This window comes from Aythya fuligula, chromosome 1 (assembly GCF_009819795.1).
Source record: "Aythya fuligula isolate bAytFul2 chromosome 1, bAytFul2.pri, whole genome shotgun sequence".
NCBI lineage: Eukaryota > Metazoa > Chordata > Aves > Anseriformes > Anatidae > Aythya > Aythya fuligula.
In genome coordinates this window covers 51,322,864-51,344,324 of record NC_045559.1, presented here as the reverse complement: position 1 = coordinate 51,344,324, position 21,461 = coordinate 51,322,864, and the positions used below count along the sequence as shown (strand labels likewise).

At 33.8% G+C, this 21,461-nt stretch overlaps 1 protein-coding gene across 1 annotated transcript in view; it reads left to right on the top strand.

Moving 5' to 3' along the window:
* LRRIQ1 (leucine rich repeats and IQ motif containing 1) overlaps window positions 1–21,461 on the top strand; it is a 111,853-nt gene that overhangs the window by 18,528 nt on the left and 71,864 nt on the right. The window contains exons 13-16 of the mRNA XM_032208223.1: window positions 4,596–4,669; window positions 4,979–5,072; window positions 11,852–12,028; window positions 20,039–20,512. Coding sequence (XP_032064114.1) covers window positions 4,596–4,669; window positions 4,979–5,072; window positions 11,852–12,028; window positions 20,039–20,512 — 819 coding nt within the window. The remainder of the gene's footprint in view (window positions 1–4,595; window positions 4,670–4,978; window positions 5,073–11,851; window positions 12,029–20,038; window positions 20,513–21,461) is intronic.

Here is a 21,461-nt window from a genome sequence, read left to right as displayed (position 1 = left end):
CCTCGAGATCTAGGTTGTGCTGGGCTGGCCATATAGATGTACCACTTGTCCATTCTGTGATCTTATGTTTTTTATTCTCCGTTCCAATGCTTACTTTGTTTGTCCAGTGCCTGCATTGGGATGTTGAATGTCGTCTGCTGAAATAGGAGAAAGCATGTATTTATGCATGAGCAAACTGGATGTGATACAAATAACAACAACAAAAAAAATCCCTTTCTTTCCTTTTGGTATCTATACCTTATCTCAAATCTTTGGGACAAACAGGACAAGACAGCCTTAAATGCACATTAAAGGCCTCTAGATTCCTGGGATTTCAGTAGCATGCTTTGTTGCACTGACTTTATGTACACTTCTAAGCATCTCCATATGTGTGTGCTATAACATAAGTAAATTGATGTTCTATATAGCAACAGTGAATATAATGGTGCAAGCTGTTGAAAGAAAAACTGTTTTTTTACTTTTATCCTATAGCTAGTGCAGTTTTATGGGTTTTGGATTTTTTGGTTTGTTTTTATTTTTGTTTTTAAAGTGTACATTGAGTGCCATTTCCTTTTTACTGGTTGCAGGAAGCCCATATAGTGCTAATACTGTGAATCTGTTTTTTTTTTTGTTTTTTTTTTTTTTAATGTAGTACTATAAAAATAATTTTTTTATGCTAATTTACAATGTTTTTTATTTCTGAGATATTTTGTCTGTGTCATAAACCCTAAAATTGCTAAAGATAAAACTCCAAATTAATTGTTTTAAACCTACAATATAGCAACAAGGAATTATGGCATGTAGTGATGTTCATCAAATATAAAAATGTTCATCTACATGTTCATCATATATAAAAATGGCAGTAATATTACCACCCCGGCTTTTATTAAGTGTTTTGCTGTGGTTTTCATGTACGAAGCGTATAGGAGGTCAACGTACAAGGTGAATACCCTCTTGACTTGATTACTGCAGAATTGGGACTATGAAGATCTGTGCTCTCTTTTGGAGCAGCTGGAGAACACAAACAATAAGTTAGTATAAATAGGATTATTTCTGATATGGTAGATAAAGGTTTCAGTGTAGGAGAGAAAAATATTTCCACTGGAACTAACATTTTTACATATTTAATATGCAGTAAGAATTCATGTGAGATTTATATTTACATGTATTTACAATTATGTAGCTTACTCGTTAATTTCTTCATATAAAACTTTTACAGTGAGACACAAAATCAATCTACTGTTCAAGTAGTCCTTACAGTTTTTGCGCAACTTGAAAATGGACAAATGTATCCCTCTTAATTTCTGTTATAATATTCCAAAGGTTTATTATTATTATTATTGTTTTGTTTTCTAACCTAAGTGTGGAAGATAAGAAGTTAATATTAAAAAAAAAAAAAAAATGTAGGCAGCTGCAAAAATTCCTTTTCTGGGAAAACTGGTTTGACCAGGATCAAATTCTTTGTGAACTTGTTGCTCACATTTTTGCAACTAAATACATGCCAATAGGCTTATTATAGAAATGCTTAAAAGCAGCTGAATTCTGAGTTCTTGATACATGTTGTTCTCACCACTTCAATATACATGGTATGTATATTTTTAACTTAATTTCTTACAGTGACAGTAAGCCATTCTGTTTTCAAAATTTGACAGATTTTCCAGAGCTGTCAAAATACATATAAGTGTCATTGGATGTTGAATTCAGTCAATCATGAACAAACTGTCCTGTATTTATATTGTATCTATACTGTATTTATACTGTCATCATCCACATACACCCCTTATTGGTCTAGATTTGTTTATCATTTTCAGTAATTCTTCGCTGGTCATGTGTTTATTTCTAAGAATGTAGCACCATGGACAATACTGATGAAGTATACTGCCTAACAGAGTATTCAGGAAACAAGTGACTTGTAGATTTCCTGTATTATGTTTGATTCAACATCAAATATGTTGCAAATATGGCAAATATTGCAACATATTTGCAATATTTGTAAATAATTTGTATTGCAAGTTAAAAAATAATAACATTTTAAAGTATGAAAGAGGAATAAACATTACTTAAAGATCTAGATTAATATAAGTTTGTTTTAATTATCTTTCCCTCCTTACTGCTCATTAACATCAGTGATAACTTTCTGGGGAAAAACTGATGCAAAGCAAGATTTGGACCATCCTGAAGAGTTTGTGTTTAAAAAATTTTTGTTTAAAAAAGCAATCTTTATTTTCTCTGGTGTATACTTACAACTATTCTAGGCTCTTAAATCTTGTTTTCTGACATATAGTTTCTGTGGCTATCTGTGTCCTGTCCTACTACAGCCTTAAATGGGAGCAGAAAGAGGAAGCTATGGCTTTCTTTTTTTGCAAATATCTTTTACTTTTGTGTCTTCTTTGTAATTTATATCTCTCTTATGCCCTGGGCTAATGTGACAAGGTCAAGTAGTATTAAGTTTTCAGTAATGTCCTTTGTCTTTCTGGTTTGAATTTTCTTAGGAAAAAAATTAACAAAGAATGTCAGTAAAAGGAAAGCTATAGAATGACGGGGAAATGTTTTAACTCTCATAATGCCAACGGCAGGCAAGGATAGTCCAGTAGTCAAATAGAATTTCTAATTCACCACAGTGTATACAGACAAAAATCCCCTGAACCAACTCACTTTAAAAATAAAATAAAATAAAAAATCCATTATGACTTGTAGAAAGAAAGGCTTTTTAGTGTGCAAGTCCCTCATACTTGTTATGTCATTTATTTCCCTGATATTCCTGAATATGTGAATCTTTAATATGTATTATGGATTTTAGTCTTTTAGTCAGTGTTTGCCACTGTTATCTATAATGATATTTGTTACAAATATTAAAAATATTTATGTGCTATTGACTGGTCATAAGAACCTAAAATGCTGATACTTTTTGCAGTGTGTACAAGAGTATTTGATGCTTAATGGTTTTTAGAGTTAATGCTTCTTCATATTTATTTGATACTTTCAAAAACTGACAGGGAGGTAATTGAACTAAATAGCATTAGAACAAGGACAACTTTAAAATATGGAGTGAGAGGGAAATGAAAGTATACTGGCACATACTCAATTGACTTTATATCCGTTTCTCTGAATTTACTATTACAATGTTTTTTTTTGTTGTTGTTTTTTTGTTTGTTTGTTTGTTTGTTTGGCATATAGTAGAGAAAACAAGCAATTTCCAACAAGAATAAAGAATCCACAACCGAATCTGGACCAGACTTGGTCCAGAATTTGTTAACTAGAATTAAATCCAACTTTGTCTTTCAGTTGTAATGTTTTCCAGCCTGTGCTGGAGAACAGATTTCAACAACAGAATAGCATTTTTGGCTCTGGCCAATTGTAAATTTGTGAAGTGAGTAAGTTTGGGATTTTTAAAGGTTATATTTGTGACCATTTGAACCCTGTTCTATAGCTTTCAAAGGTAATAAATATTACCCTCAGAAAAAACTGCTTTCCATGAAAATTAACAGTTACAAAGTGAATACATGCATTGCCATGTGTGATGCCATTCTCCTGTTATGCTTAGGCCTTGTCCTTACAGAATTGAAATAAATTACCCAAAAGTAAGTTTTTCAGCAGATATAGTTTGTTTATTGTATGTCTATACATAAACATTCTAGTTTTAGTTTAACACAATTTCAACATCTTGATTTTAATTTTTTTCCTCCCCCATTTATATTTAACATAAAAGTAACTTTTAAATCTGAAAGGTAATATTTGGAAATAGCTGACTGAATAGCTTAACATTTACTGGTAGTTACACCAATGCAAGTTTGTAACTAAACAAAATTTTAATAATAATGGATAATAAAGATTTTAATAGCTATGGTAATACACATCTCACAGTCCGTATCATTTGTACAGATGAATGTCATCTGTTTTCTCTCATCTATTCTTCAATACTACAAATAGGAATTTTATAGTGGCTTTAGCCCTGCTTTGCTGCTTTATTCCACAAGAAAAACTCTGATAGGCAAGAAGTGCAATTTTGTAGCTGTCTGTATAACTGGCACTTCTGTGACACTGTCTTACTTCTGTACTCAGACAGAGGAAGTGCTAAAAATCTTTTACAGGACAGTGCAGCTTTGAATGGTTAAGAAATACAACTTTGGCAACTATTATGTTGGTTTTAGGGTCTAGGCAGTGGAGAGTGCTGAGTGGAGAAGAGAAACAAACTGACAAGAAGTATGATAAATGAAGAAAAAGGAAAGGGGAAAAGCAGATTTTATTTTTGTCTCCAAAATCAGGGCCTTCTGTTTTATTCTAGTCAAGTTGACTAAAGAAAAGCCAATTGAACTTGTAAATTTTACAATACTTTTGGATCCTCAGAACTAAATTTAAGAGAAATAGAATGAAATATTTACCAATTGAATGAAAACAGTAACACATACAAACAAAAAGTGACCTCCTGAGAAGACGAAGAAATGCTTTAAAGATAAAGGAGGAACTTCGGTAATTAATACTAGCACCTTGGATAGCTAAATGAGTATTTTCTCATGTAAATAAATAAGTTGATATAACTGTAAAAGATTCTGGTGCCTGTTTATGAGCTGCTGCTTTTCTTTAATTAAAAATAAACTTTTCTGTTTTGTTCTTAGTCTAACTGAGCTTGTGCCTTTAAATTCATTTGTATCTTTGGAAAAGCTGGACATCAAAAATAACTGCTTGTCAGGTGAGTTGTGTAGAAAACATAAAACAAATGCCCATCCAAACTAGAAGTTCTTAAATAATTTATAAATTCATTTGAATTTGGATTGTTCCAAATATATATATATAAAATTCAAATATTATTTATGAGACATACAGAAAACATAAATATTTTTCAAATATGGATGTTATACATATTGATAATAACTGTAGTGTAAATGTAATAGAATTGCTTATAATTCTACAGGGTTTTGGTACTATTTGTGATTTTAAGTAAAATAATATGGTTCTACTTTCAAATTGATATTTAATTTTGTTTTCTATTACAATACAGACCTTAAAAGTGTCATTGCATGGTTAAGTGGCTGCAATAATCTAAGGGAGTTGTTGCTCAGTGGAAATCCTCTTCTCCAAGAAAGGAATTGCAAGTAAGAAAATAAATTGATTTGCTGAATAAAAATAAATAAATAAATAAAAGCCAGTTAGAAAATATGTTTTTTTTTGTTTTGTCAAAATAACCTAAATTTATAGTTCACTAAATAAATGTTCAGATCACTCTTCAGTTATATGCACTATGAAAATAGTTCTAGTATAATATTTCCAGGCCTCTGACAATAGTGACAATGCACAATGTAGGTAGTTATATAGGTGCACTAACATTTTTTAAAATGTAAATACAATTTTAATTGAAAGGATTAATAATTTTTCATGTGAAAAAATATTAGGGCAATTTTATCCTCAGAGATTTTTATTTGAGCTGTACTTCTGTGAATGAGGGAAAAACTATCAGTTGTAAATTTCCATCTTTTCTTCTGTCTCCTTAATAAAAGAAAATCATATGTAAATACGTGGCCATAAGAATGGCTAGAGACCCAGTATTGCATGCCGTCTTGGAGAAATATACATTATTTTAAGTATGAACCATTCTAATAATTAATTATGAACCATTCTAGGAATTAATTTCAAAATGGTGCTGATCTTTAGTTATTTTCTATGTGAATAGTGACCAGAGATTCTTCCAGAACTGTGGAAAAATACGCCACCCGAGTGTGGGGCTAATAATGTTAGGTCCCATTTCTGTAGTAGAAATGAACATAGTGCCAGTAGCAAAGGAGTTAAGACTGTATCTGCAGTTGCAAACTGTTGTTATTCCCTTCAAACTGTTTGCCATCATCTACTTGCTTTCTTTCTCATGTTTTCAAATGCGTTTTAGGACAAGAAAATATCTGCACCATATTTAATGTTATGTATTGTTTAAAGGGCTCCCTTTGCCTTTTCTTGATCCCTCTCTTCCCTTCTTAGCATACAAATACTTAGAGAGCAGTCTGAGTACAATTAAGATTATCCAGTTGCATACAGTGAGTGCTCTGAGAAAGCAAAAGAGAGGGATAAAAATAGTGCTTTCTGCAGCTAAAGGAAGAAAAATCATTCAGTTTGATACTCAGCCTATAGAGATTTGTTGATCTAAAGTGCATAGCTTCATGATAAGCTCCACCATCATCCAATGGATTTTTTGCAGCATGAGCAAAAGGGAGAGAAATCGGTTCTGCTGTCTGAGCAGTTGCCTGCCGTATTCTAGAACCAGTAGGGAAATGAGAAAGTCTATAGCCTATTTGGTCACAATGTATGATAAGATGTAAATTGACCACAGCTTGTTCTGTTCACTAAAAGGGTCCATCTCTTAGCATTAGAGGGTTTGTTGTTTGGTGGTGGTGGTGTTTTTTGTTTGTTGGTTTTTCCTTTTTTTCTTGCATCAGGCATCAAATGTCAGCCACAGTCATTACTTTGATTTTACTTCATGATGGGTAACAAAGAAATGAAATTTAAATGAGAAAAGGTAGGTATTAGTTCACTGTCTGGGAGAAACTGGAGAAGAATCACAAAATGGTCCAGGTTGTTGGGATAGCTACGTTTGTTTGGTATTAATTTGAGGGAATAAGTCACTACATTATATATAAATTTACATTTCTTTTACAAAGTATGTACCAGCCTAATAATATTTTAATTATTATTTAAAAATAAACTCTATGTAAGCAATAGATGAACATTTTCATTTATTTTGATGATGTATATAAAGGATACCCTTTTTTCTTTACTGTTTGCAGGGTCAAATTTACTCCATTCCATTGTGTGCAAGGATTTGGTTGAAAATTGAGCTGCTCCAGGTCTAATGTTTTTCAAAACTATTTCACCACAATTCTTCCTCCTTTCCCTAATTCCTTTTTCAGAGCTTAAATGCAAAACACACAATCATTTAAATTAAAAATGAGTCCTCATGGCAATCAAGTGTAAAAGCACTAAAAACTTCTATCATGAAGAAGTTTCATGATACAGTCCTTTTATATTCAAAGATTTGTAATGCAAGAAAACAGGTTAGATTTATAAAAACAAAACAAAACAAAACAAAAAACTACTTTTGCAGTCACCATTTTTACAGATTTAAGAGTATAGATTAATATTAACACATGAAGATATAGTTTCATTCCTTCCCATTCTTTTAATGACAAGAAATAACTTGGAAAAAAATAATCTTCGAAGTGTCCAGCGAATGAACAACTGAATTTTTTACTCTGATGAAATAGGTCCCTGTGTCTTTAGATTCTTGGTTTTGGTCAGATGTAGGTTCATCCTGGAGAAGAGAAGGCTTTGGGGTGACCTTATAGCAGTTTTCCAGCGCCTTAGGGGAGCCTACAAGAAAGCAGGAGAGGAGCTATTTGTCAGGGAGTGTAGTGACAGGACTAGGATTAGTGCTTTTAAACTAAAAAATGGTAGATTTCGATTAGATATTAGGAAGAAATTCTTTAACATGAAGATAGTGAGACACTGGAAGAGGTTGCCCAGAGATGGCGTGGATGCTCCATCCCTGGAAGTGTTCAAGGCCAGGTTCAATGGGAGCTTTAAGCAACTTGGTATAGTGGGAGATGTCCCTACCTATGGCAGGGAAATTTGAATTAGAAAATCTTTAAGGTCTTTAGAATCTTTAGAACCATTCTATGATTCTTTGATTATCCATGCCAAGCAAATCTATTTTTGGAAGCTTTGTAACCAGTAAAATTTGGCACTTAAAAATAAATGAAAATGAACAGTGAAAGTATATACAAAAGAAATGAGGTATGGACAAACACTACCACAAACTGGAAGAAAATTATATGAGAAGAACAAATGGAATTGAATTCTGTGATCTTTTTTTTCCTGAGAATTCTAGTTTGTAGTTTTGTTTAAAAAAAAAAAAAACAACTTGAAATTTGGCCAAGCATTTGGAGCTTCAGTATGAAGTGTTTTGTTCCAAAACTCTGTGCTTTTTCACTGCTATCCTAAAGTATTTTTTCATATGACAATTTCTTTAGACAAATGTAGAAATTATAGAAATAAATGCCTTCTTTGTGGTGCTAATTTGTAACTTCTTTGTCCATTGACTTATCCAGAATATTGTTGTTTTCAGCATGAATTCTACTTGTCACCTTTATTGACAAGTCACCTTTGGTGACTTTAACTTTCTGAATGAGCTTTTGTCTCACCTTTATTATCATATTTTATATTTCATTAAAACATTTGCGCAGATGTGACCATCCATTCATCCTTCTTCTCCTTCTCTTATATCTGCACTATTTTAAATCTTTACTATTCTCTTTCTGATTACTTATACTTACACTACTTACTTGCCCTTCTCAGAAACACCAGTTCCTGACTGTCCATCACATAGCTTAGAGTATTTCTCTTCCTCTTTGCTGTTTTGAAAAATAATTGTATTATTTCATAATATAATATATATAATATAATATGTAAACAATGTATTGAAAAATAACTTTCTTATTTACTCCCTCTCACCATTTCATAAATCCTCTGCTTAACAGACTTGCTGATGGTGTAGGTTCACACTGCACATGTGAACCTACACGTGAACAAAGGATGATGTCTTTAATTAGGAATAATCTGTATAAAGGAATCCTTGACTTAGCAACTTTAAGGAAGAGTTTCTGGAATGAAAAATTGGGATGAATGGTAGATTTTTTTTCAGTAGTCATTGTGATCTCTTTTCCTGTTCTGAGAATTCCTTATATTTACACCAAAAGTTAATTGCTTTTATGTTATTGAAGGAGATGCAGATGTAAAAATAATGCTGTTCTTTGCCTTCTAGTGATCTATAATACATAACTGTAATTGAAGGACTGGTCTTAGAGACTTCTTATATGTGTTTATGTAAGAACTGGATGGGGTAGAAAGAAAACTTGACATGTGTAATGTGATATGGTCATTACAATCGCACAATGAGTAGTTGTGATAGGATTGTATTTGGAAGCCTTATTAAGAAAATTACACATGGATAGGTTGTTAGTATGCTATGGTTGTGTTTTTTTGTTTTGTGTTTTGTTTTCATTTTTTTAGAAGTCTTCTGGATTTTTGGTAATTATATTGTTTGAAACCATATATGTAGACCAGTCTATGAATATTTAGTTTTCTAGAAGAACTGTTCAGCAAAAGTACAGTACCTGTTTTGATTGAATGTAAAGTTTATCTGTCTTCTCTAGAATTAATGTTTCCTAGTCCACAGATATTGGAGAGCAGTAAGAAAAATTGCAAATGCAATTTCAGATTTTTAGGTGATAATCCGGAATTCATATATTGAAATGGTAGAATATCTGTCTGATAGTGAGCTGTTACAGTGGTTCCATTAAATGTACAAAGTTTTTAACCAATAAGAATTTAAATTATTACCAATTGTTTCAGATAAGGAAATCAAGTAATAGTATAGGAAAGTACTAACATAGTAAAATGTTTAAAGATATGAAATAGAACACAACCTTTTATTTCAGATGTAATTAAAACAGGTGACTGAGATTTTGATTAAAACTATGCTTTTTTTAAGCATTCAAAATATATTTCAGCCCATTTCTATCAAAAATGCTATTAAAGTTTGTACTCTATAAAATTATTATTATTTACCAATATGTGATCAGATCCTTTTCTTAAATTCTCAGATCTGAACAATTTCTTTTCAAACTATGGAAATGTGTCCCTAGTAGTTTTAAGGTATATGTGATAAATACCACATTCATAGTTCCATGTCATTGTGTATAGGAGTATATAAGGATCACTTTTACAAACAATTACTTTACTGTTCATTTCTGCAACATTTTTTTTTTAGAATCAAAATTCTGTAATTTCAAGTCAGTTAAATGTGAGGTCTTACATTGCAGTGTTACACAAGAATGTGTTTAATTTGGTACTTTAGATTACCTGAGCAGAACAGCAGTTTTTAAGGGTACGTGTTTGATAGCTGTACAAATAAATTCCTCTGTTTTCTCTTTTTTCCTTTCAGTGAACAGACTTATTTGGATTCCCATTGTTCATGCACATAATTTTATGAATAAAGTTCAGTGTCTGTGACAATATCTTAAATTCCCATTTGCATTGTTTTAATTCCTCCTATTTTATACAACTAACTGGTATTTCACTTGTAACCTTAAGGGGAAAAGCTTTCTGAATTCCTATTTAACTACATGTACTGACACTTTAGCTTGCTTGACCCAATACAACTTTTATGATTAGACAAGAGATTCATTTGTCTAAAGGATTTGAAGTATGGGATACGATAAGATATGGGTTTACTGAATACAGCATTGACCATAACTTCAGGCAATATGTTCCAGTGAACTTTACATAACCCATTGATACCAACAAAGGAATTGGTTGTAAAATTTCCCAATTGTTTTGTACTTTCATGTCCAGCCAGTGATAACACCAACAAAAGTGAAGTAGTAAGAAATTGCTTTTAAAAAATTAAACTCTTGGATCAGTCTGAGCACTCCTAGGGGAATGTGTTTCAATGCTGTAATGATTAATAGAGCCTCATAAGTGACAGAATATTCACCAGGAAGTTTTCACTAAATGAAATATTGACTCAGCCCTTCACCAGGAGAAACCCAGCTGGAAAAACTAGTGTTGAGATCCCATAGCTCTAAGACACAATGCTTCCAGCATCCATCAACTTTGATATGGCACTTTTTTAATGTATCACTATTAAACATTAGCTTTGGTAATTCCTCCGTGTGTGTTGAGGGAGGAATTAATGGAATCCATCTAAACCCATCATTTCATTTGAAATGCATTTCAGGCAGTGTTGTTCTTACATTAATGGGCAACAGAAAAGGGAAGTGTTCTGCTTGCAAAAAACTAACTTTCTGTTCTGTTGAACCACATTTTGGAATATTCAAATTGAGTAATAAAACACTAATTTTAAACTTACTATATAATATATGAGCTAAGTATTAGTCCTTTACCATCACAGAGAATAGTCAGGGAGTTCTCAAATTTTGAAAACTTTTTTTTTTTTTTTTTAATACCAAGGGGACCTATAGCCTATAATAAGTGTTCTTTCATGTGTGTTACAAACATAATGAAAATACTGAGTATTGATATATTGATTTAAATACTTTCACAGTCTTAAAACTTTAAAGAAACTTGGACTGCTATAAGAAATATGTGAAACAAGGTTGCAGTTTTAGATTATATTTTGCAGTATCTTAAAAGAGAGCTCAGTGATAACACTTTTTTAAAACAGTAGTTATGTTTTTCATGCATATTTATTCTTACATAAGTGGCCTTGAACATCCTTGTCATAAAAAAGGAAGGTTATTTCTATTGTCATCCCTTGCACAGACTCAAATTCAATAATTCAAAAGTAGACTTTTTTCCCATCTGTCAAGCTGAATATCATGTTACTTTATGCGGTATATGCAGGTAGCAATGGTATGAAGATTGGCAATGTTTTGTATTCTATGCAGTTTTTAAATCTAGGCCTTTAAATGTGTCACCAAAACCAGTTCTGTATGATCCTAAGACTTAGTTTGCTGTGTTGCCTACTAATTAAATGCATTGCAGGTCAGATTTTCCTGTCGTTCAAGTAGGTGAACTACTAGATGTAGTGAACTGAGAATGTTATTGACCTCCCTGTGTCTGGTATTTCAGCAGTGGTCTGTATACCAACAACGTTTTATGAAATGTTGCTACGAAAGTGACGTTTTCATACCAGTTCTGTGGTTTATTAAGAAAAAAAGTTTTCATTAGTATACTAACATATGAAGTAAGAACAAATATATGCAAATGCTGTGAGAACTATCATAATATTATGTCTTGTTATAGTAAAGTTGGAGTTTTAGCATTGGGATTTTTTCATAAAACTAATGATGACTTTTTCTTTTCTAAGGCCTTCCCTATGCAAGGAACTTCCTAGTTTACAATTTGTTGATGGTGAAGACTTAAACTATCATACTTTACCCACAACTGAAAGAATCAAAAGATCAGAATCAAGAACTTTTCTGGAACTTTGTCAAGTTCAAATTGAAGAAAATGTTATACTGAAAAACAAGGCTGTTGAACTTGGGTAGGTATTTTAGATGAATATAAATTGCTTTCAGAAATATGTTTTAATATACCCTTAGTGTAGTTCTTCATGTTTTTCTTATGAATTTTACTTAGCTTTTTGCCTGGAAACATTATTATGTTAAGAAAGAGATCAGAATCATTGACTTCAGTGCAAGGAATACTTCAGACAGATATTAAAATATCTGTGGGCCTTGACTTCTGTTGTTTTAAGTTTGGGAAAACAGGTGGTTCAAATCCAAAAATTCTTGAGGTAGTAGTAGTTGGATGAATTCATACATACAACATGGTACAGTGGCATGTTGAGATAATAGCTTAAATCCCCAAAGTGGTATAATCATATCATTAATTTCCAATTAATTAAGTTTCAGCTTAATCTCCAGTTTCAGCTTAATCAAACCTAGTTTGGCAAACAGTGCTCTATTTTTTTTCCTGCCTTTTTTTTTTTCCATATCTATCTGTATTATTCACATTCTAAATGACTGGAAAGCTGCAAAAGGTGTCCTCTCTCCTCTTAAAGACGTGGATTATATGGCTCTGTTTATAGGTCTTTGATTTTGTCGTAAATGCTGCTTCATTATTATGATTAGTTGTCCAGTGACTTAGATATTGCAAGTTGTCCAGAACTTAGATCCTACAAGTGGTAATTTTTAATTTATAACTCCTATTTTTCATCACTTTGCAGTACCTGTATATACCAAACCTCTCATATTTTTGCGCTTGGGAATATTGCTCATTTTCTTCTTTCTTAATTCCTTTTCATTTCCTAGCAGGTTTTAAAATATCCCTGTAGTCCTTTTAATATCCGATTTGTCTGCTGGTGTTTGAAAAGATAGTTTTCTTGATCCTGCCAGGTATTGAACGTTATCCCAGAACAGGTGAAGCATGTAATCTTTTATGATACTTTAGTCTGAATTTCTGCTTGTGTACTTTGTTGGGTCAGGAGAAATACCCACATTGTTTCAGAATCTAGCTATTTTTTGTTTACATATTAGCCTCTATGTTTATGGGGTCTTGTTAATACCTAAAGGTATTAAAGGTTATTATTTTCATTTATTATTTGATGTTCCAATAGAATCTTCATTGCTCTCAGAACTGAGATTTATTTGAAAAGATGTTTGTTTTAAGTATTATATTGAAATTAGTTTTGGGAGAAGTTAGATCATGGAGTTTTTTTCAACAGATGTAGTATTTAGGTGGTTCCTGGAACTCATACATTTCTCCATTAAACCTTCAAGAACACTTTTTATCTACTTTTGTAATTTTTGGTTTCTGGTTTGCAGATGGAAAGCTGACACTTCCTAATCTATTTGAAAATTTACCATTTGAAATAATGTTCTTTCTTAAAAGGAAAACAGGAAAGGCAAAAAAAAAAAAGTGTTACTTTTCCTTTATGGTAGAGAAAATTTTCTTACATCCAGAATTTAGGACCTGTTTCATTGAAAACCTTTGCAGAAAAAATGGTAATCTCTAATTATGGTATGATCATCATAGAGCTGTAGTAGAATATCATACTTCTACGTGCACTTCTATAAGATAATAAAAAGTGGGAGAGAAAAGTAATATCCACAAAATTGAATTGTTTATGTAACCAGGGTCTGTAAGAATGTACAGCTAGACAGGTAAAAATTTTTTGGATTGTCAGGCTCAGACCATCCATTATTAGTAGTTGATGCTACCTTCTGGACACTGAGACTTGTCCCTCTAACATCTTTATCAATGACATGGAGCTGGAGATGGAGTGTGCCCTTACCATGCTTGCAGGTGACATCAAATTTGGGGGAAATGGTTTATATATCTGAGTGCAGGGCTACCATTCAGAAGGACCTAGACAAATTGGAGAGAGACACCAACAGGAGTCTGTGAATTCAACAAGGACAAGTGAAAAGTTGTGTTTGTTTGTTTGTTTTTAATTTTGAAGGAGTTACCTCTTTTTGCAGTACAGGTTGGGACTGGCTGGCTGGGGAGCATCACTGCTGAAAAGGACCTTTGGGTCTGGATGGATAAGAAAGTGAATGTAAGACAGCAGTCTGCCCTGATACCAAAGAAGTTTAACAACATCCTGGGCTGTATCTGGAGGAACATGGACAGTAGATGGTGGGAAGTGATTATCCCCCCGTGTTTAGCCCTTGCATCTAAAATAGCCTCCAGTATTTGGTGTCATCAATGCATAAAACACATGAATGAACTGGAACAATTTCAGTGCATTGCCCCTGAGATTGTCAGGAGTTTTGAGCAAGTGCCTGAGAAGACAGATCCAAGTTCTTTGCAGTGGTGCAGAGAAGGAGGATGGACCTGAGCTGATAAAAAGGAAGTTCAGACTGGTATGGTGGGTTGATCCTAGCCAGTAACTAAGAACACAGTAACTGCTTGTTTGCTTCTTCCCACTCCCTGCAGAAAGATAGGGGAGAGAATCAAAGAAGTGAGAAAATCCCATGGACTGAGATAAAAACAGTTTAATAAGTGAAATAAAGGGGGCAAGGGCAGAGAAGAAAACAAAAACAAAACACCCAAGTGATGGAAAAACAATCATTCAGCACCTCCCACCAAAAGGCCAATTCCTAGCCATTCTCCAAACAATGGCTGCCTTGGATAGACTACACCCCACTTTTATTGCTTAGCAAGACATCATATAGGAAGAAGTCTCATTTTGGTCATTTCAGGTCAGCTGGCCAGGCTACTTCCAGCTCATCCACTGAGGGTGACAGAGTGAGAAACAGAGAAGGCCGTGATGGTGTACAAGCATTTTTCAGCAATGGTTTTGATAGCACACTGTTTACTGGTGTGCTATCAAAACAGTTGTAGCCACAGCACCGTACAGGCTACTATAAAGAGAATGAACTCCATTCCAGCCAGACCCCATACAACTGGGCATAAGGAAAAACCTTTTCACCATTAGGAAAACCTTTTCACCATTAGGATAGGCATTGCAACAGTTTGCTCAGAAAGGTTGTGCAGTCTCCACTCATGGAGATTTTCAAGACATGACTGGAAAAAGCCCTGAGCAACCTGGTCTGATCTCAGAGCTAACGTTGCTCTGAAGCAGGAGATTGGACCAGAGACCTACTGGGTTTCTTGCAGTGAGAATTTGTCTATGATTCTGTGTAAGTTTTGGTAGAAGGAGTTTGCAGATGTCTGAGAAGAGCAACAGTGGGAAGAAGAAGAGATGGTATAAATGTATTTTCTTTCCTGAGTGTATGTTTTTTTTTTTTTTTTTTTTTTTTTTTTTTTTTTTTAAAGTTTGTTTGTTTTGGTATGTTGTTGGTTGTTGTTTTTTTTTTTTTTAGGTTTCAATAATTCATCCACAAAAACTTCTGAATTTATAACTTTGAGATAGTTGAAGCATATTGCATCAAATTTAGTGTCAAAATGATTTTTGTGTGTGTGTGTGTGTGTGTTAAAGACCTCTGTGTTTCATTTTGATTAAAAATACCTTTTCTGGATGATTTAATAACCATTGAAAACTGCAGTTTGTGAAAGCAACTAAACAATAGGCTTGTATATAAGCCTTAAAAGCACAGCTATTATATGTACATACGGCAATACTTTCTCCAAACAGACTGAATTAATGTGAAGTTGCTAAAGAACAGGCCAAAAATAGAGCAAACTTCTGTCTGTTTCACGTCTTGCTAAGTTATGAGCCCCTGTAGGTGCGACCTCAAGTATGTAAGCTGCCAAAAGTAATCACTGCTTGCTTCCCTAATCCATGTTTCATACACCACTGCTGCTCAGTTCAATTGTTTGTGCTGTTTCTGCATGCAAGTTCACTGTTCTTAGCATGCTTGTCTTGTAATGAGTAATCATTTAAAAAACTAACACAATACCTTGGCTACAGTAATTTGTTTTCATTAATCAGGTGTCTGGCTACTGGAACTTTATAAATACTTGTATGTATGATATAGTGAAAATGACAGGAATTTCATAAGCAGGTTTTCAGGAGAGAATATGTAAACAATGGTCTTTTTCCATGTGTTTGTAAAGGACTTACAAACATGATTGAATGACGATTTGTATTTTAACAAAAGTTAACTAACTGACTAATGAAAATCACAATAGAGCTGCAAAATGACATTAAGCATAATTTTAACTAGCACACAGTTAGGGGTAGAATAATCACAGAATCGCAGAATGGCTGAGGTTGGAAGGGACCTCTGAAGATCATCTAGTCCAACTCCCTGCTGGGCAGGACACCTAGAACACATTGCACAGGATGGCATCCAGGTGGGTTTTGAGTATTTCTAGAGATGAAGACTCCACAAACTCTTTTGGCAGCCTGTGCCAGTGCTCTGTCACCCTCACAGTAAGGAAGTGCTCTCTCGTATTCAGCTGGAATCTCTTGTCCTGTTGCTGAGCACAACTGAAAAGACTGGCTTGATCCTCTCGACACCTTCCCCTCAGATATTTATACACATTGATGAAGTCTCTGCTCAGTCTTCTCTTTTCCAGGCTACACAGGCCCGGTTCTCTCAGTCTGTCCTTTTATTACAGGTGCTTCAGTCCTAATCATCTTAGGACTGAATCCCTCCTCTGCACTTGCTCCAGTACTTCTATGTCCCTCTTGTACTGGGAAACCCAGAACTGAACAAAATACCACCAGGTGTGGCCTCACCAGGATAGCAGTGACCAGGAGATAACTGCCAGTGCTGGGTAGAACTGGCTTCTTTGTCAACTGACTTTTTTGCCTCCAAAAGGTTTGTTCTACTGACTTTTCCATATCATTTTTACTGTCTCATTCTGACAAAATGATGATCTTTGAATAACATAGTGGTCATTGCAGGATGAAATTCTATGTAAAATATGGTCTTTTAACAGTTCTGTAGGCAAGCTTTCAAAGCTTAAACTTCCATGTGGATTACAATCTGATTCTAGTGCTTTTATCTTTCCTTGAAGTCTCTGGAAAACCTTAAGTCGAGAGATGTCTTTTTTGTTAGAAGGCTACAGGTAGCCTTCTGTTCATAGCATTTTTTTGTGAAAGTAATATCTTGGTCCTGAAGTATGAGCAAGGCTGCTCATGAGTACAGTCAAATCTTGTGATCTTATGATGAAGATAAAATCTTGTGAATCTTATGATGAAGACCCATCTTCTCCTTTTCTGTTTTAGTATTCCCTTCTCCCAGGGCAGAAGCTTTGTGGCTGTTCTAAAATTTACATGGGATATAATATGCTTTCACTGGTTAAGATCTGATCAAGACTCTGGGTGACTGGCCATTTAACACAAGGCAATGTGCTCATCAAAGCTGGAAGTTGTAAAACTTGCTGCAGTTAGTCTGCTGTATTCAACATTACATGACTTAGTAAGCATCCTGAGAATAGGGACACTGGTGCTTCTGTCAGGGTGATCACAGTTCTTCTTTTGTCTAGATGCCAACTTACACTTAAAATGTTGTTTGTATTTTAACTAAGAAGCAATTTCAGAAGAGTTAGTGTGACGAGACCCCTTGATCTATAAAGCCAAAAAGGTCTCAAAGGCAAATTTACAGTAACGATAAAGGAAATATTATGGTAACAAAAGTCTTAATACTTACATATTTCTTTCTTTGTTTTTTCTTCTCCCTAGTATGTGGTTGGCTTTTCTTTTGTTGTTTTATCTTTATTTTTCCCCAGTAAAAAAGTAAATCAATCCTGCATATTTTCCATGATAGCTGCTTCCTTTTTGTGGTTTGAGTAAGTGGTCTTCAGGACCCAGTCTCTGGTATCAAGAATGCAGTCGAGACACTGAGAAATCTGCAGTGCTTTGATAGGATGATCCTGCCACAACCTTCCTGAACAGTGTTTTGTCTTCCCTCTTCTCCCCTCCCCTTTTTACTTTTTCTTTTATTTGTTTATAGTTGTTGTTGTCTGCCCTTTGGAGTTTAATTGTGCAGGAGAATCCCAAATACAGTTACAGTTATTTAGTAACCTCCCAAAAGCTGCTTGTGGAAAAAACAAACAAACAAACAAAAAACATATGATCCCTGGTGACCACAGTTATTTCCCACCTGAATTTCCTGTTGTCTTCAACCTCCCCTGCTGTTCCTACTTGCCATGTGCATAGACACTGAAAGAGTGAAAGAGTTCAAGGTGCTGCTAGACCTGACAAGGGAGAAGATGCACAAGCATCCTGTTCTGTTAACAGTTTCCTCCCTTCCCCCTTCTTCCCCTCCCTTCTTTCCTTCCTTCCTGTTTGTTGTTTTTTTTTGTTGGTTGAGAATGAACAAGTATACTTAGGATAATAGTATAGGAGTGTACTTTTCATCATACAAAAGCTTATTTTGCCTATTATGTAAAAGATCATGTTTGTGTTTTTTTTTTTCCCATGTTATTTTTTAATTCTTCTCACCAAATTTCTGAAATATTTTACTAGTATTTCTTATTGAATAAGTTACTGTACTTACTGTGTGGGAGGAGACAGGTAGAACTTTTTAGATCCTCAAGCAAATATTTGTGATGGTTTAAATCTTTTGAGGAATTGTTACTGTATTTGTGGAATTAACAGGAAAGAAAATATTGTGTAATGGGCAATCCACTGTACAGCTAATGCATGAGTTGTATAATTACGCTGTGTGGATTTGGCTTCAAATTTAGCTGTTCATATTTTACATGACAGTACTGAACTTGCACTAACAAAGAGTGCCTGTTTTCCTCCAGTAAGATCTATGTGTTCTTAAAAGTCTACAAAGTTCTTAGTTAAACTTTACTAGAGGAAATAGTTATTTAGTTAAATAGACTTTTCACAGTAAAATATTATAAAAACTTTGCCTTTTAAGAATGATGAACAGGAAATTCTGTTATTCAAGCTATTATCTTAGGACCTAATTTTTCCAGACCCCCAAGAGAATTGATCTTATTTCAACTTTTTTATCTTGTGTTGCTGACCTAGAATTGACTTTTTGCTCCTCTGAAAATAGCTCCAGATTACAGATCTCTGCATCTATCTGTGGTATCAAAGGAAAACATTTTGCGGGTTCCAAAATTACCTGCTACCTATTACAATAGATAAACACTGTCCAAATACAGGCAGCCTTCTGTATCTGTAACAATTAGTTCATATTTGCCCTAGTCACTTGGATGATATAGCACAACTAATCAGAGCCAGACTTCATTGGCTAATGTTGCTGGGCTCTTTCTGACAATCAGATGGGAAATCAGATGCTTTGTATGGCTCTATTACTCTATTATTATTATATTATTATTATATTACTCTATTTCTCTATTATTATATTATTATTATTATTATATTACTCTATTATTACTCTATTATTACTCTATTATTAGTATTACTCTATTTCATTGGTATACCAGGCTTATACAGCTTATTATAAAATATTTCCTCTATTAATTCCTCAATTCACTTGACTTATAGTCAAGTGAACAAAGATCTGCAGGAACTCCACTAGTATTTAACCAGGAAACTCCACTAGTATTTAACCAGGGAAAAAAATGCAGAGAATTTTAACTCTTCCTGAAGTTTAGTGTGGCATCTTCCTATATATTAATAAAAGTATTGACATTTAAAAGTTTCCATTCTTGTAAATTCTCTTTAGACATTGTGGTTTGTTGGTTTGAATCTAAGTTTGGGTTTTCTTGTTGTAGTTCTAATGTAAATTCAAAAGTTACTGTTATTTTTATACTAGATACCGTAGTTCCCAAAAAAAAAAAAAAAAAAAAAAAAAAATACATCTCTAAAATTTGCCTCTAAAATTTTTGGCTTTGTAACCACATAGAAAATGAACAGTGAAATGTATGTCATAATGCCTATTTCAGACTGAAGCCATTGAAAAACAAAAAGACATAAATTAAAATAAAAAAGCTAATATGTCTTAGTATATTTGAGATACTACCAAAAAAGTGTAGTTAAGATTTTTAAATGCTGAAACTAATTTTTAGAGTAATTACTGTTAACTGTAAGAATAAGAAAACAAGTAAGGATACATGAAAATATAGAGTAGTGTAGGAATTAATAGAGGAAATATATATTTTTGAAGTGTTCTTATAGCCTGAAATATGTGATAACATTTTTATCTTTCTTCAGAATTGCCTCTTCCATTGATGCTGCACAGAGACAATGCTGGTATTTTAATCAGTTAATGAAACTTAGCATTGAACATCGATGTGCGCATGAGTATGGTGAACTAAACATTACTGACAGAGATAGACCAGAAGCACTGCAAAATCATTTAAAGCAAACATCCACTGGCTGCCTACAGGAAAATAACCTCTTTATCATGGGTGCGACAGAAAATAAACAGGTCTTGTTGGATCCTTCTGAAAGATGGATTACTACTGGCCATAGTAAGGCCACATTCATTAACTCCTCCATACCTGTGCACCAAAAGGAAAATAAAGAAGATCACAGAGTGAAGCAGAAGAACATCGAATCTTGTATTAATTACAGTGAGGAGAGCAAAGGCAACAATAACATGTCAGCCCAGCTCACATTGCAACAGTCAGTTATATCAAGTAATGTGAGAAGAGATCTTAAGCATTTTGATAATGATACAGAAAGGTAAGACATGGGTGTTGGACTGCTTTCAGATATATTAGATGGATAGGCAATAAGTGAGAATTTCTTGTTTAAAACATAGATGTGTGATCTGATAGTGTGAAAGTAATATTCTGAAGCTTATTAGACAGCAAAGTACTTTAAGGTGATGCAGACTGGACTATTAAATACTAATAAGAGAATTTTGAAACTTTCACTTGGCCTCCTAACTTTTCCTTCTTTTTTGCAATACTGTCGTGACACCAACTCTTAAATGCACAAGTAATTTACAACATTAAGGATGAAAAGGCTTGGTGGTTTGTTGGAATTTTGAGGGAGTTTGAACTACAAACCAGTGTAAGTTTTTTGCTGTATTGTTTGTTAGGCACTCAAGATTCGTCTGTGTAAAATTTACAGTTGGCATCATTTAGAAAGCAAGATGGAAAAGTTGCTTAAATCTACTATCTGACTCCCTTGACCTTAGGCCAGGCTCCTGCTGTTGTGATGACTGAAGAGCTAACAGTCTGCCCTGCCCTTGGTACTCCTCCAACATGCCTCAACCCACTTCTTACAAGTAGAGGCAGGGGTGAAGGGCCAGTTCAACTTGTTCTGTGCCCCTAAATTCTCTCTTGCATAAAACAGACTGGTTTATTACCTCTTCAGAATGTATCTGTTGCTGGTATGTACAGATGTTCTGGATGTACAGTCAGGGAAAATAGAAGCTATTTTGCCCAGAAATTTTGCCCTGGAGATACAAACTTTTAGTTATAGCTTCATAAGTATTCAGTTTCAAAAGTATGCATATTGAATACTGTGTGAGAATCAAGCATGGGAAGGTATGCTTCTTCATGCTGGTTAGACTTATTGTAAATGGGCAGTAGTGGTTAGTTGGTTGATTTTTAAGACACTAACAATATGTCATAAAAATTATTATTCAGGAAGACCATAGAATTCATCATTGCCTCTCAGAAAT